Source organism: Thamnophis elegans, chromosome 16 (genome assembly GCF_009769535.1).
Source record: "Thamnophis elegans isolate rThaEle1 chromosome 16, rThaEle1.pri, whole genome shotgun sequence".
NCBI lineage: Eukaryota > Metazoa > Chordata > Lepidosauria > Squamata > Colubridae > Thamnophis > Thamnophis elegans.
This window is the reverse complement of record NC_045556.1, coordinates 7,965,014-7,982,448: the sequence shown is the minus strand read 5'-3', so window position 1 is coordinate 7,982,448 and position 17,435 is coordinate 7,965,014. Positions and strand designations below refer to the sequence as shown.

Genomic DNA, 17,435 nt, shown 5'->3' with positions numbered 1-17,435 from the left:
GATAAACCAGAAGAACAGGAAGATGAAATTGAAAAAGGAGGTACATCCCAGGTTGTGTAAGGTGCTTTCTCAAGAGTTTGGACAATGTTTGCTCTATTGATCTTTTGCCTAGCAGGGATCAGGTCACAACCAATCTTCGTGTTTGCTAAGAAAGTCAAGCTACTACATTTATAGATTTATCTAACATGGGGTGGGAAATAAATTTAATTTTAATGTGAAATGCAGGATTCCTCACCCGATTACATCTACATCTGTTTCGGATCCAGACAGAAAAGCCAGAAAAGCATGCTACAGATCCCATCTCTCAGAGAACTACACTCAGTGGGCTCAAGGAGATTATGTGTTTAAAAAATATGATTTATTTAACACGTTTGCTTTATACTTTTTTTTTTGGCTATATGCCGCCCAGAATCACTTCAATTATATAATTATATAATTATATAATTATATAATTATATAATTATCTTCCTACAGCTCTGACCTAGTTTCACCTTCCTTATCACAGGAAGTTATCCCGGTTGCAACCCTTTCCTGCAGGAAGGTTATTGCTGAATATGTGCTTAGGAACAGCCAGGGCAGCGTATTCTTAGAAGACGGTTTTGGAGAGAAAGGATTCCCAGCTCAAAATAAGCTTCTCTACTGTCTGTTGGTCCGAGTCGCCTCTGAACCTGCTATCATAACAGGATCACAGCTGCATGGCTCTTTCTAAACAACAGCTGCATTCTTTCAGTCCTGAACAAGGAGAAAGAAAGAAGACCCAGTTGTAGAGAGGACATAAATAGAGTGACAAATTACCAGCGTTCAGAAAAACTCTAAGAAGAGTTCAAGTAATGTATTTACTTAGAGAGGACAGAATTTTTTTTTTAAAAAAAAGAAAACTGGTTACTCTTCCAGATTTTATTGCCAAATGAATGAATATTTTCCAGCATATTGAGAGACATGAATAATCGTACAGTACTCCTCAATCCTGATGAATGTTTTAGTCATTTCTTTTATCGGAACTGTTCATCATACTGATACAAAAATTGCTAAAGCATCTCCAAGGATAAAATGAAGTGGGGAATATTATAATCCTTTTTAGTTTCTGTGGATGCTTCCCTTCCCTCCAGGTTATGCTTGTTTCTTAAAGCCTCTTTTGAGGGGAGGGAAGATACTCCCTAAAGTTAAACTGATTCTTAATTTTTTTTAAAAAATCTTTTTTATTTTGTCCCAAGCATCATAGACTGATCATCAATCTTCTGCTTGTATTACATACCTGTGACTAAGAAGATGCGTAACTGCTGTGTTATTAGTCAATTAATCAGCACCTTGGATTTGTATAACACACTGACCCACAAACTTACTTTGTCATATCTGCACAAAACCCAGATCAGCCAGTTAGCTTATTACACAATACATATTCAGCAACTGTTTGCTAAATCCCACCTCCACAACAAAGCTGATACATAGCCCTATAAATATTGGGAAATGTTAGTCACTTGTTGGTTTCTTGAAACAAATATTTCCATTTTAGTTCATTAATAGATGACGTTTTTCCAGGGCCTAAACTGGATACATCTTTAGAAATGAACAAAGAATGCCCATTTAACATACAACCATTTAGCATGTTTTTCTACTGTCTCTATAAAGGTTAGGTTCTTGAACAAAGAGTCTAAGGAAGTATTACATAACACTGCATGGAAATAATAGAAATGTTTGCTTTGCTAGAGTTTTGCCGTTAGTTCTGTGGTAAAAGCGAGAGCAAGTTAGAAAAACAATCATGTTTTTATTGTGAATAGAAATTTGAGAAGTCTTACTTTGCTTTCTATTTTATTTTGCTATCTCCAAAGGCATCTACTCCCAACTCCAAGCTGTTATAAAATGGTTGCTGACCCTTATCTTCCCAAAATACAGGTAGTCCTTGACTTATCACTATAATATAGATAGTGCTCAACTTGCATACAACTTACAAGGCTGATCATTATGGGTATGTCATGAAGATCATAAAGTGGATCACTCATGTGATAAGACATACATACATGCAGGCCAGTTGCCAAGTGCCTGACATTGATCAGGTAATGAGAGGCAACTGCCGGAACTGGGTCATAAGTACCTTTGAGGGAAGAATCTGTCATAACTTTAAATGGTCACTAAGCGACTTGTCATGTACACATTTAGACATGGTGGTAAATTTGAACTCTGCAATGCATCTCAACTTTGAATTCTGGGAACTGAAGTCCACCCTCTTAAAGTTGCTAAGGTTGAGAAACACTGTTCTGCTCAATCACTCATGTTTGATCTCTCCAGCTCTCACAGATGTTCTTATCTTTTGGTTTACTCTTACATGCAAAGAGTATGTAAGAGTAAACCTATTTTGCTTGCATTTTTTAAACAATTCTGAAATTTTGACTGCTCTATATACTTTAGACTGAGTTTATCCATTATGCTGAATTATGTATTTCAAGGACACTATAACTCATCTAGCAACATGGGCAAACTATAATATGTGTGCAGAAATAATTCTTATTCCAGTGGAATTCAATTCATTTATGCACATGTAATAGCTCCATGCATGGGAAAGGTACATACAGTTGTAACATCCACTCAAATGAACCAGGAATGTTGCTACACTGGAGTATATAGGAATACTATTTGGCCTCCACTGAACTACAACTCCCAGCATCCTTGACAACTGACTATGCCAATGTCATCCAGAGGATGACTAATTTCTCACCATTATTTTACTGAATTTTTACATTGCACTGGAAAGATTTCAGAAATGTGATACCTCCACTCTGACTAAGGTTAAACATTCTCATGTTTTCCATAGCTTCTCTCCACAACTGTTAATAAATGTTTATGTTTGCAAAGTAACTGGTAAAACCTGATAAATTCAAGCCAATGAATTTGTCTCTACAATAAAAGCATAAATAAGATTTAAAGGACATATTTATCTATAATGGTGCTAGAATAGTTTGAATTGTGTTACTGTCAATGATCTCTCTGCTACACAATTTCTGACTAAAGCAAAGTATGTTTTTAAACATGAAATACAAGAGTCTAATGGAAATATTCTTCTCCCACACTCTCTCCATGAAAAATGTAAACAAAAATTACAAGTATTTGCTTAAATCGGGTATCTATACTACTTGAGCTATTAAGATGTGGAATATGCAGTGAAAGAGCTAGTTGTTGGTTTTTTCCCCATTTCTTTGAAAACCTTGTCTCCTGCACAGTGCAATAATGAAAGGTTGGTGTTTTTTGTGTTTCCTTATTTTCCCCACCCTTTGTTGAATAGTAGCTTTAAAAAATACATACCACTAGTCTGATTTCAAGTCATGACTCTAAATACTTTAAATAATTGTAAAAACTTTTTTTAAAATACAAAACTGTGAATTCACCACTATTACACATGATTTTTTAAAAATCAGTAACAATTTCGTCAGGCTTTTTATGAAATGTTACCCGTACACACAAAAGAATACACTCAATTACTGTTACATTTTACCAGTAAATAAGACAAGTGTGACCATTAACCTGCGCTCTATCATAAATTCATGTATCAAAAAAAACCCAAGAAGGTTTGATATTCCAAAGGTAATGTACTTGAACAGGTACTATTTCTCTACAACACTACAGGAACAGAGAACACGTAACAATTCAAAATTTCAACTTAGTAGATGATGCTCTCATTTCAGTGGTGTTTAAACAATTGTAGACTGGGAAATCAATCATAGTGCTTGCTTTTCAATAATCAAAACTCACAGCTCAACTTCACCAAAGTGTTTTATTCCTTTGTGAAATGCTACACCTAGAAGAATTTGACCACCTCTCTCCCCTCTGACCATTTCTTCCTCCTTCCTTTGTTCAGAATCGATAACATTTAACTCTTTTCCTTATTCTTTGTCCTCAGAAATGAGCTTAAAAACAGGTTTAAAAAGGATCCATGTGTGTTATGTTTTACGTAGACAAAGAAACTACAGCCTATGACTCACACCAGCTCACTGAAAAAGGAAAAAAACAAAACCCAACAGACACACATATAAACAAACACTCTGGTTCATAAACAACTCAAGAGCATTTTAGCATTTAGAATTATTTCTTTTGGACTACACACCTTCTCTGATCAGCCCTTGGCTTCCACTGTAAACCATACTGGAATCGTGGTGGGACAGAAGGTGCCCTGGCAGCACAGGGGCTACAGTGTCAGTATCGCGAGGATCCAGATGTCTGCAGTGTCGGGCACAAAAATGTTCAGCTTTGGGTACATATTCAGCCTTTCTGTGCAAGACATTTTTTCCACAAAGAAGGCAGAGAAAAGAGTGCACATAGCAACAGAGCTCGCTGCTGATTGGACGGCAGGCGTGCTTCAACCCTTCGCTGCTCACAAGGGCTACTACAGTTTCCTGTCTCTTTGGCAGAAGTATCATGTTTTCTTTTCGCCTCTTGTGAACCCAGCTGTGTTTGGGCAAGAGGAGAGGAAAGAAAAGCAGAACAACAAGGAGCAGGACACACTCAATGTGGCAGCCCTGAACAGGCTGCCATTCGTCCTCAGGCCCTTTAATTTTTTTTTTTTTAATGGCACTTTTTTTCTGAAATCACCAGGCTCTTGAAAATGGTTTTGCTGGCAATTCGTAAGATTTTACAGGTTTTATTGGAGAACAGAAATGCCACCAATGACTATTTCGGTGTCTACCTAAACAAAAACAAGTATAACTTTAAGAAGGGAAGGGAGTGAGTGGCCTGTTTTAGACATTTGCAGCCAGAAGGTATAAAAAAAGGAGAAAATATTCAACATAGAGGAACCTTCTGAAGTGACGAAAAGAAGGTCGGAGGGAAATGAATTCAGAAGCCAATGAGGTTGCTCATATTGATTGAGAACAAGAAATGGACCGAAACTCCTCTGATTTTAGGAGGCGGGTTTCTTTCTGGTGCAATGAAATATGTAATCGTTGCACTACACGACACAACCCAAAAAATATAGTTGGATTAATCGTGACTCACTGAATGATCTGGAATTAGTACAGTCCACATAATGCACTGAACCATCAACCACGGTTAATCAGCCGCCATAGTTAGGGTCACACAACATGTGAAGCCATGACTAAGGCAAAATACATTATGGGTTTGTCCATCTAGTTACATTCTTTTAATTTAACTGTCATGCTGTATTTTTTTTTAAATCAGGAGTGTTTAACAAGCTTTACAAATGCAATTATCTATTGACTTTTGGCACATGGGTTCACCTTAAAGAGAATTCTAGTATTTATCTTAAATCCCCAAGTCTTTACTTCTAGCTATATCTGTATTTTAATGAATCTGAAATATATCTATCATGTGCCATCAAATCAGTGTCAACTCTTAGCAACCACGTATATCCCCCCCTCCCAGATCCTTTAGGTGTTTTTTTTAATGCTTCTAAATACTTGCTATTAATTTTATTAATTACTATACTAGCAACTTTTAATATGCTGCAGTGATATTGCAAGCAGATGAATTAGGAAAAACATTTACAAAAGGAAAGTAACAACAGCTTAAGATTTCTTTCATTCCAAATATTTCAAAGAGCATAGCTGACAGTTTTTTCATAGTATTCATGCATCTGTAATTTGTCAGTCTTATGCTGGAACAGTCCGAGCATTATACTGAAATAGATAGCAATTATTCTGTTCCACGTTTTCTAAATATAATTTTGTACCAATATTCAATATTCAACTCTGCTCCATTAAGAATCAGCATTGGCAAATAATTGGGGTACTGGGAACATGCCTTCAAACCCAAAATGCTGGAAATAGAGATGGCACATCTGCAAATTTCCTTGTAGAGAATACCAAAAGGTTTGTTAATGCTAGGCATTGTATGTACAAAAGGCACAATTTGGAAAGCTAGATAATCTAACATTTACATTTTTCTAGGATTTTTAAAACAGACCAAAAGGTTTTGACACTAAACTTCACTTGATTCAAGTTTCACTTCATTTCAGTATTCCTTTGATCAAAGGACTTCATTATGACAAAACCATGGTGTTATTTAAGGATTTCATTCACAATAATTATGTCAAAAAACCAATACAGTATATTAAGTATATACAGTATATTAAGGCATAAACTTTATTTAACATTTGGTCTGTTTTAGAAAATAAAAGATCGCTTAACCCAAACGAAGCAGCCATACAGATACAAATTTGAAAGCCTAACAACAACCCCCAATGTTGGATCACATTTTCATTGGCAAATCCCCTCAAAAACGTGATTATATTGCTGGGAAACTTGGGAAATTGTGATGCTTAAGTCTTCAAGAGATAGCAAGCTATGAATCTGTACAATATTGTAATCCAATATGCATATCTGTAGCTCATCTCAATCTTGGGTTGAATATTAATAGACAGTTTATTTAACACAGTTCTGTATTAAACTATTATTTTCAATAACTCAAAATTACTCTGGCTTCACTTTCCTTTCTGTAACACTTTAAGTCAGGGGTTCCTAAACTTGGCAACTTTAAGACTTGTGGACTTCAACTCCCAGAATTCTCCAGCCAGCTATGCTTCAACTTCAAGCTAACTTCAAGACCTCTGACTTAAGTGCTGCTACAGTACACCCAATCAAGTCTTGAAAATCATGACTTTCTCCTGCCTCAATTTACTTCTCTTCCATTTAAACAATAGAATATACTAACTGCACTGTGCATCCGTGTTTCCCTCTTCAACTTATACTCTCAAAATACATTAGAAGTGATTGTGAGGGAAGCCTCCAGAGAAAGAAAAATTTCAAAGCTGGTTTCTTCAGCAACATTGCTTTATATCAGTGTTTTTAAGATATGTAGGCTGCGGAATTCTGGGAGTTGAAAGTCCACACATTTTAAAATGGTCAACATTGAGAAATACTGCTTTAGATCAACTTGCCCAACCTAATGTTCTCTAGATACAGGTGGTTGTTGACTTACAGTTAATTTAGTGAGCATTCAAAGTTATAACAGCACTGAAAATAGTGACTTACAGCTATTTTTCACACTTACGACTGTTGCAGCATCCCCATGGTCATGTGATCAAAATTCAATCTTGGCAACTCACTCATATTTATGACAGTTGCAGTATCCTGGGGTCATCTGATCACCTTTTGTGACCTGACAAGCAAAGTCAATGGGGAAGGCATATTCACTTTGCAACTGTGTTACTAATTTAATAACTTCAGTGATTCACTTAACAACTGCAGCAAGGAAGGTCATAAAATGGGGCAAAACTCACTGAACAATGCTCGTTGAGCAAAATAAATTTTGTGTTCAATTGTGGTTGTAAGTCCAGGACTACCTGTACATTCATCTACAGCTGACTACAGTAGCAGTGAACCCCAAGGGTTGTACCCCAACACATCTGACTTCAGGATTCAGGAAAGCTACAAAAAAAATCATACAAAACTAAAATATGGTGCTTTTGTCATTGTATTCTTGAACATGTCTGACTCCAAACTTTACAATAAATCTTTTCTTCTTCTTTATCCTGGAACCGGCTTCCAATGTTCACAGCATGGCACTACATTTAGATTATCTAAACTGTTTTAAAAAATAAACATTGTAGTTTATAAAACTCATTTTCATGTAAATGATAGACTAAAAGCTATCATTTCAGATCTTAAACATATGAGATGCGCGATGACACTCTAGAATTTACATCTATGCTGCCAATTTATTTGAAGTTAATAGGCATTTATATTAGAGCTAAGTTTTCAGAAAGAAGACAACTGCTTTTGAAATGCATTTTTATCCAAGACAATAGAGTTTAAATAAATAATGTAAAAAATTAATCAGAAGACAAACATCCAGGTTGCCAACACAACAATGCAGGGAGTGACTTACAATATTTGGTAATGGTATGTAATAAGCACAAGATAACGCATCACAGGGCAAAACAATTTTTAACCTTAGTACAGTGTCAGTGTGACCCCATAAAAAGGGCAAAACCGAGCAGGAAATGCAAATGACTAGGAAAAACATATCAGATCAGATATCATTCTCAAAACTCAACATTAGTGCTCAATATCATCAACCATTTTTAATTGTAATTGCTCCTTTTCACATACATCACAAATTCAGAGTTCAATATGCAGTATATTCCATTAATGTATTTTGGTTAGGAAAACAGACATTTGTCCATTGAACAAAAAAGTCAATTCATGGTAGACGATGTGGCACACAGTGGATATTAGTCCTCAGCTAATCCAGGAAAAAAAGTGAAACACCAAGTCAAGGTCAAAGAGTCACAGATAACAATGGCAGATGCTCCTATGTGAAGGCACAACTGTTAAACAACTACAAAGTTGTACTACTAGCTGGAAAGTGTATTACCATGGGACTTAATAGTCTAAAATCTCTCTTGCATAATCCACCTCATTTCCTATAAAAGTAAACCTACATCACGGATCTTTCCTCTATATTTACTTCTCAGTACAATTCCAGAGCCAGAAAAACAGCTTCCCTACTACAACAGGAAACAGCATCATTTTCCAGTGTGCTGTCTCCTCCTTGCATATATACCTGCGGCATCTCTAACTAGAAGCACAGGTCTTTACAGAAATGTTGCCTGCTCAACAGGAAGTCCATCATCTACCACTCATACACTTGTGTTTATTATTCATCTCCCAGAATCAAACCCAGCATCCCTTTCTGTGAAAATTAACCTTAAGGGCCTGCACTGGGAAATACTTTCCTCTAGTTGCCTTCAAATACATATCCGGGTAAACCAGAACTGAAACAAATTGTAGCTTCCTACTAAATAAACAGGATTGCCCCTACTTTTCTTTGGGAGGAAAACAAATAAGGTTGGATCCATCCATAGTTTGTTTAGCAGAGTGTGCAAAGACAGGATTTCTGATGTACTTATTGTAAGTCGAGAACAAACATACCCTTTCAGCTTACCTTGAAATCTGAATAGGGCTGCTGGATCTGGAATCTCCTACTCCTTGCTAAGAAAGTAAGGAGTGGCAAGGGTTGTTTTCTCTCTATATATCTCAGCACATTCTGTAGCTCAATGTTTTGTAATCTGTATTTTTCCAATATGGAATTTATGTTGCATTAGGCAGTTAATAGGATATTATTCATATTATTCTAACAGTAGAACACTCTTAACTGGGTATTTAAAAAATGATGCATTGTAAGAATTGGACAAAATAAATCAGCAGGGAAATTCTAGAAGGTAACACAGAAGAGTCACAATGTGAAAACTATCTGAAAGAAGCATTTTGGAAGTACAAACCTAGCACCTTCCAGTTATTTATGAAAGTGGTCTCATCTTTTTTCAAGCTCCCAAGGATTTCTTCAAAACATCTGCATATCAATCAAACAATAATCTCGTGTATGCCCAATCCTAAAAGTATTTTCTCTTAAATCAATTGAAAGTACTACATATTTAGAAGCTACAAAACCTATTCATTTCTGTAATATACTAAACTTTTTTTTCCTTCCGTCCTTGAAAAGAAATATTCTCAGAATCACAGTTCCCACATGTGTATATTTACATTTTCTGCCCTTTAAATATTACAGCCTCATGGTCAATACAATGGCAAAATGCTGCGTCTCGTTTTTTGGAGAACCAAAGTGCAGTAATATTTATTTTTACTCAACCTTTAAACATCTGGTGTCACTTCCACTCACTGAAGTCTAAGGGAAACTTAGAAATACTCAGCACTGGCACCATTTGCCTTAGCACCCTTCCACACAAGAGCTCTACACACGCCTAAGTCTTGTATCTAACTTATCATCCATCATCAGCTGGTTTGGCAACTTGTTTGTCCTCTATTTAAGTTCCATTACCTCAGTAGGCCTATTCTAATTAGTATTAAATCTGGGTCTAATCCAATGCAGCTATTAATCACTAAGGTCCCATATATTAACACAGACAACAACAAAAATCTCATTTACAGATTGATACAGTACTTCTTATTCCTGTTAGTCTGATATTAAACAGATTATACTTCAATTTAAAGCCCTGCTCATCCTGCATCCTTCACTATTAATTTTCGACTAATGAAAGCACTTGATAGCACACTTGAGTGATTGCCTGTAGTGCAGCTGCTTTGCAGAAAACAAGGCAAACAAACATTTGCATGATTGTGCCTCCTAAGAGTATCTCAATATTAAATGTAGCACTTAGGCCACACTTTTAACCCCCTGTGGTTGATGTGAAGCAGTCACATTGTTAAATTAAATAAACACAATTCTTCCTATGGCTGAATCTGCTTTTGAAAAAAGTAAATTAAAATACATCTTACGCATATTAAGCTCTTTGAATAATATCCTAAATATTTATTTTCCAGAAGAATTTTTAACTTACTGCTTTACATAGACTACTTTAGAGGTATTTAATTATAAAAGGTCATTTGCCTCACAGCTGTGCATTATTAAAACTATGAATATGCATCAAGCTTCTGTACTATGAAAGGAATTACATGTTGAACCTCCAGTGTATATTTTATACTTTATTTTGTTCCTACAGGGACCTTAGGCTGCAATACTAAGGGACACTTTGCAGGTTACACAAGCAGGCTGAAAAAATCCATAGGGCCACCAGTTGGCAGCTAAGAGACATTTGTTTATCTTTTGCTGCCATCTAATAGCTGACAATATGTTTACATCCCAGATTTAAGTAGTTCTAAATATTAGTATAAATCAGATTAACCCAGATTTAGCATATATTTTAAAATGTCATGTTCACTTGTACCACATCAATGTCACTTCTTTTAATTTCCAAGCAGCCAAAAACAGTTTTTACTTGAATCCCATCTCCTTAAGCAATTGTAGAAATACTTAAAAAAAAACTACTTTGGTATTTTAAAATTTCTCAGCATCTGTGGTATTCTAATTGAAGCTGTTGAGCACCTGAATTCAAATACTGTGCTAAGCCAGTTTGTTTAACCAGCTTGTTATTGAACAAACTATAATTAACTAACTTGACACAACATTCTAAACCATAAATCACAATTTAGTAAGAGCTAAAACCACATAAACAAGCACATAATAGCTTATGTGAATCCTGCCATAGATAGCTTAAGGTTCTAAATAACAAATGTACATTAAAGCAAATGTTGAGACAGCCCTTTGCTCCAATGTGGGGTATTATTAAATTGACAATGTAAATCTCAATTCAACCAATTGCTGAGTTCTAAGAATTAAGTACTATATGTTGTTACCTAAAAATATTTTTCAGTCCGCTTAATAGATATCCAGCAGTAAATCCTTAATAGCTTTTTTTTACATTAGCAGTCATGATTTAATTAATGATAAGGAATTGCTTAGAACAGCGGTATGAATTCTGATTTTGTGCTTATTTGTCCTACTGAGCTTATTTCTAAACACAATTAGGGATGAAACTGAAAAAGACCCTGCCAGAATTGTTTACAGGAATTTAAATAGGCTTTAGCTTTTTTTTTCATTAGTTTCCGGCTACATCTTTTGTGCATTACATGGAGATGGTTTGGCTACTTAATTCCTGATTATAAGAAATATTATTTTATTTTCTTTATTATATGGTAATAACTTAAGAAAAACACTTCTGTAACATTTAAAATTACACTCTCCAAGAAGGCAAGAGGTGTTTTCTATAACGAGTTCCCATATCTCAGCTCTTGAAGTAAACTTAAGTTCATTCAACAGCCTTAAACAAAAACATGTTAGAACAATATCCTAATTATCAGCTCCAGGTTTTAATCCTTCCTGATCCTTTCCAAATCCCTCCCCCTCTTGTTTCTCTTTAGACTTACGACCTCAACCCAACCATTTCCCAACAACACTGCTGTACATCACAAAGCCACTTGCCCAACAATAAAACAACAGAAAGGGAACTGCTTTTCAGAAACTCATTTACCTCGATCCGGCTTCATTTTCACGCCAATCTTCTCTTCCCCCTTTTCTCGGGTCCCAGCCAAAAAAAAAAAAAAAAAGAGTCCTTCGGCTTCCCCAGCTGTTTTTCTTCCTTCCGCCCTGATGTGGCTTCTCTCACCACCAGATTCCTCCTGTTGTCTTCCTCTTCCCTGGGGAGGTCGGAGTCCCCAAAAGAAAGGGAGGGAGGGGATCCAGCTTTTTTTCTCTCTCCTTGGCGGCTTACAAGAATCGGTAGCGTCCAGACCTCCTCCTCCTCCTCCTCCTCCTGGCATTCATTGTGTGGTGGCAACAGCAGTTGGATGGAGAGGGAGAAGCTAAAAGCAGGGTGTCTGCTTCTCTCTCTCTCTCTCGGTGGAACTGGCTTGCCTCCCTTGCCAGGGTGTCCTCCTTTGACACGGCGTCTGAACCGAACTATTTATAAACCTGCCGGGGCCAAAAGCTCAAGGCAACAAAAGCTAACCCCCTCCCCTTTTCTGCACTCACACTCGCACCCCAATTAAAAGGCTCCCAAAAGAAGCCCCGAGTCTCCTTCGGGCAGTGTCACCCAAGCCTGGAGTCCATGGCGTTTTACCTGTTCTACCTCCCGCCCGCCGGGAGGAGGCCTCCCAGGCGCCGACCTCCCCCTCCTCCTCCTCCTCCTCCTCCTCGGAGTCCCTGACTCGCGTCTAGCCTAAACCATCCTTTTTTTTTTTTTTCATCAAACGGGGCCGTCTAGCAAGAGCGGCGGCTCGTCATCAAAGGCCAGCGGGGAGGGCGCAAGCGCCCGGAGAAACAAACAAGGCGAGTCGCCGCTTAATCCCGGCAGCAGGAGGAGGAAAACATCTCCCCCTCACCACCACCACCACCACCACAACACCCGTGTCCGGAAGCCACGCTGACCCCGAGCAAACCCAGACACGTCTGAACGGAGCGGAGGGCCTGCCTGGAGGGAGTCCTGGCGGCGGGGAGAGGGGAGAAAAGGAGCCCCCCGGGGAGGGGAGAGAGGGGGGGGGAAGAGGCTCAGGGTCTCATGTCCGCCCAGCAACGGGCGCCCCCCTCCAAAATCCCCCGTTGAGGGGCCCGAGAGGGTCCCCTCCCCTGTCCCCTCCCTCTTCAGAGATCGCCTCAGCTTAGAGTCGTCCTTCTCTCCTCCTCTTCCCACTCCCCAGCCGCGACTTCTTTTGCCCTCCCGGGAGGCGTCACAACCTCATCGCGCTGAGTCGCCCGTCTCTTGCTTCTCCTGCTCGGCGGCGGCGGCGAGTCTCCTCCCTCGGAGGGGGGGGGGGTGGGCGGCGAGCGAAAGGCGGCTCTGCGGAGGGCCTCTTGTCCCCCGTCAGGAGCCGCGCTGGGGGGGAGCTTCAGCCGCGCCGCGAGGCCGCTCGCCGCCTGCCCGGCTGAGGGAGCTCCCGAGGCGGCCGCAGCGGGATCGCCATGGCTCCGACGGGGGGGTCCCTTTCCCTCCCTCCCTCCTCCACTTTCGCAGCGCCTGACTGACTAAAAACTCCCCTCCCGTCCCGACGCGCTCCGGCTTTTCCCAGCCGCGCCGACCCCGCAGGGTCTCCGGGCGCGCCTCTCATGCGGCGCCGTCGAGCCCCGAGCCCGACGCAGCCCCGCCGGCCGCCATCCCGCCACCACACACACGAGCGCGCGCCCGGCGGCCCCCTCAGGCGGCTCGGCCGGGCTCTGTCAAGCGGGCTCACGCGACCGCGGTCACGTGGCGCGGCGGGGGCCAATCGCGGCTGAGCTCGCGCCGGAGGAAGCGCTCCGTCGCCGTGGCAACCGCGGGGGGGGGGGTCCCTGTCAAAGTTAGGCCCGAGAGGCCTAAATCGACTCTCCCGAGTCTGTCCGGGGTTGCGGTGAGGGGATCGAGGGGGTGGGTGGGGATACTGAGGTGCGAGGAGAGCCCGCGGGTCTCCGGTTCTGTGGCGGGCTGGGGTGCCAGCCGTCCCAGGGCTCTTTCTGTCAGCCTCTAACGAGTCGAGCTCCTCTCCGGCCGGTAAATTTGCCCACCCAATTTCCTTGGGTTTGTGTTTCCTGAGGGGAGAATCAGGTGCTCCTTTGCTGATTCTTTCTGCTTGCTAGATTCGCCTCCCGCCTTTTCGCCGGGAAGTCGACGAGATGCTGCGGGGCGCGCACCCCGGCAACTCCTGCTTTACCCCCAGGGCACCCACCGCCCTGTGAGGTAGGCCGGGTGGAAGGAGAGGATCCGGCCTGAAGCGCAGGTGAGCTTTCCTGCCCGAGGTTGGGCTTGATACCCCACAGACGGTTTGGCACTTAAAACCCCCGCCTGCTGTCACATCTTGTTTCTCTTTTACATACTCCAATCTCCAATTTGGTCCATTTTAAGACTTGTGGACTTCAACTCCCAGAGTTCCTCAGCCAGCAAAGCTGAAGTCCACAAGTCTTAAAATGGACCAGGTTGGAGACCCCTGCTCCAAACTGTGAAAATGGGGAGGCAGACTTTTAAGCCTGGTCAATAAAATATCGAAGGCCTAGCTCCAGGGATGCTGTGGAGGGTCTATGGGTCAGTAATGTAGAGATGTGGAGACTCTAGAAAGAGTGCAGAGAAGAGCAACAGATGATGATTAGGGGACTGAAGGCTAAAACATATGAAGAACAGTTGCAGGAATTGGGTAGGTCTAGTGTAATGAAAAGAAGGACTAGGGTAAACATGATAGCAGTCTTCCAATATCTCAGGGGTTGCCACAAAGAAGAGGGAGTCAAGCTATTCTCCAAAGCAACTGAGGGTAGAACAAGAAGCAATGGGTGGAAACTAATCAAGGAGAGAAGCAACTTAGAACTAAAGAGAAATTACCTGACAGTGAGGACAATTAATCAATCGAACAACTTGTCAAGCTATTCTCCAAAGCAACTGAGGGTAGAACAAGAAGCAATGGGTGGAAACTAATCAAGGAGAGAAGCAACTTAGAACTAAAGAGAAATTACCTGACAGTGAGGACAATTAATCAATCGAACAACTTGCTTTCAGAAGTTGTAAATGCTCCAACACTGGAAGTTTTTAAGATATTGGATAACCATTTGTCTGAAGTGGTATAGGGTTTCCTGCCTAAGCAGGGGGTTGGACTAGAAGACCTCCTAAGTCCCTTCCAACTCTGTTATTCTGTTACGTTCTGTAATGGCATAGATCCCTTTTCAGATTTTTATGGGGGAACCGAATTACCTCACAGTCCACCATGGTGCAGACCGAAGAGAGGGTGCAGCTCATCAATCCATGGGAAAAGTAATTCCTTTAGAGAAGTGTGATTCAGGAATATTATTTATTATATAGTTACATAAAAGTATGATTTATAAAGCAAGTAAATAAAAAGGGATTTTTAATTGCTGCATTTCTGCCCTGCTTTTTCTCAGAGAGCTGCGGGTAGTCTAAATCAGAGTTTTTAATCAAACTGTGTTCCTTGGGCTCTGTGAAAACTCAGTGGGATCCCCTGAGATATTAAAGGACATTAAAAGAAAAAAAAATACTCCAATGCAGCAGACAAATGTCTATTCTTAAAGCCTGGATTCTTGATCCAGGAGTTCTGGGTATATTTTTCAGGTTCTGCAGTCTGAAAAAGCTTGAAAAACCCTGGTCTAATTAAAAAATCTTTCAGTCATTTTATCCTCAACCAGTTTGATCTAGTGGTTAAGGCATCAGGCTAGAAACTGGGGAGTTCAAGCTAACTGGGTGATCTTGGGCCAGTTCCTCTTCTCCAGCCCACCTCACAGGGTTCTTGTTGTAGGGAAAATAGGAGGAGGAAAGTGTGTTAGATATGTTCATTGCCTTGAGTTATTTGTGAAAATAATGAAGGCGGGATATAAATAAAAATATAAATGACAGGTTGACATGTGAGAGATAAATGACTGACCCCAAGTCATCAACTGGGCTTTGTGATCTAGTGGGACTTGAATTTGGGGTTCCTCAGCCCCAATCCAATACCTTAACCCTGCGGCATCTCTCAGGGAGGGGTCCATAGCTGTGCAATGAAAGCCCTACCCCCATTTATGTGCTTTAACCTGCACCTCCTACTGGATTTCTTTTAGTTAAAACTTAATGGTGGTTGCAGCAATGTTTGCCTTGATGTCGCAGTGCTATGCTTAATTACCTTCTACCTGGAATTCTTGGGCTAATAACTTCTGGACTTCTCTTGGGGACATTGCTAACTGAACTTTGCTTATTGCTAAACAATCTCCCCAACTTTGACCTACATTGATGATCTTACTTTTTGGACTACCAGTTCCATTTTACTCCTGGTTACAGCTGTCTCTGATATTTTGTGACCTGCCCCGGGCACAGCCTGGCTGTTGGAATTGTTTCATGCAGGACTAATTTTAAGTAGTTTCTATAAGTGCCAGGGGATCTTCCATTTGCCCTCTTTTTCTTGTTTTGATATGTTTTCTTTATCAGGGGTCTCTCAGTCTGTTCTCTCTCTCTGTACACCATTGGATGCTAGCTTTACTTGGTATGGCATTGGGGAACCATTGTTCGTTTTCCAGTTTCTGCAGTTTTTGCAAGGTGGTGAGTCTGTTTGTTCACAAAGATCAGGTTAATGATCATACTATTGAGTAATGCAAGATAAGCAATACTATCAAATGTCCCAAAATTTTGGCAGTTCTTAGTAGTTGCTCAGATGCATGTTTATGGCACACTCTCTTTTTCCCAGGATAGAGTCCTGCTTCTGATGTTACACAGGAATCTTCTGAATGAGAGGGGGGCGGGAAATCAATCCCTACACGTAATTTAATGTATTATATTAAGTAGCCATTTCAATTTGGAAAAAATATATAATGCAACAATGTGATGTTACTCAGTGAGATAGCCAATTGTGCAATCAGGATTAAACAAGTTTAGCATGGTATAGGAAAGTGTCACAGTATAATTTTTTTAGACTAATAACTGTCAACTTTGCAAAATCACTATGTTGGATTTTTTTCCCCCCTATAAATGCTGGGGAAAAACTCAGACATGAATCAACAGCTGAACTGTACAAGTAAAAACGCAAGTTAGGCCCTGATCATCTAGAGAAGGGGGGAAATCATTTTGTACATGAGATTCTTCTGTCATTTATTACTGCAAGTTCTGTCAAGTCATTGAAATTATAATAGGGTAGGAAAAATTTATACCCTTGCAGTTGTAAGTCAGATAGAAAGGAGGAAAAGGCTGCTCTGTGTTTGCAACACCTCTTGATGTTCCATGGAAGTACAAAGGGGGGGGGGGGGCTTTTTACAGTTTTCACTATCACGATTAGGGTAACATCAGTGTGTAACTTCGCAAGCAGCCTTATAAGAATGAATGGGCAAGTGGCTACACACAACCACTTGTTACAGAAGATGCAGACTTATGGTGACATCATCCACTTAGAGGGGGAAGTCACATGGAAGGACAAGTGTTGACAGAGGGATTTCTTTTGCTACACATCCTCTTTACAACCTCCCCGTTATCTTATGGCTCAGAGCCAATTCTTAAAACACCACACACATACAGTTCCAAGATACACACTATGTGCTTTCCACGCCAGTCTTTTGGCATGATTCAAAATGGAAAGCTGACATCTAGTCTGAATGAAGGGTAGTGTGTGCTCGATATACACAGAGGTGGAGATTTT

At 40.3% G+C, this 17,435-nt stretch overlaps 2 protein-coding genes across 3 annotated transcripts in view; one reads left to right on the top strand and one right to left on the bottom strand.

The window, feature by feature from the left end:
* Positions 1-13,486, bottom strand: part of FAM214A (family with sequence similarity 214 member A) — a 29,207-nt gene extending 15,721 nt beyond the window's left edge. The window contains exon 1 of the mRNA XM_032232776.1: positions 11,837-13,486. Within this exon, the coding sequence (XP_032088667.1) occupies positions 11,837-12,125 (289 nt within the window). The 5' untranslated portion in view covers positions 12,126-13,486. The remainder of the gene's footprint in view (positions 1-11,836) is intronic.
* A 235-nt stretch (positions 13,487-13,721) lies between these two features.
* PKM (pyruvate kinase M1/2) overlaps positions 13,722-17,435 on the top strand; it is a 47,430-nt gene continuing 43,716 nt past the window's right edge. The window contains exons 1-2 of one of the 2 annotated variants that reach the window (XM_032232780.1): positions 13,724-13,828; positions 13,915-14,054. The gene's annotated coding sequence lies outside the window, so the exon portion shown is untranslated. Of the gene's footprint in view, positions 14,055-17,435 lie in introns of both variants that reach the window. The other variant, XM_032232779.1, reaches the window with a different exon arrangement.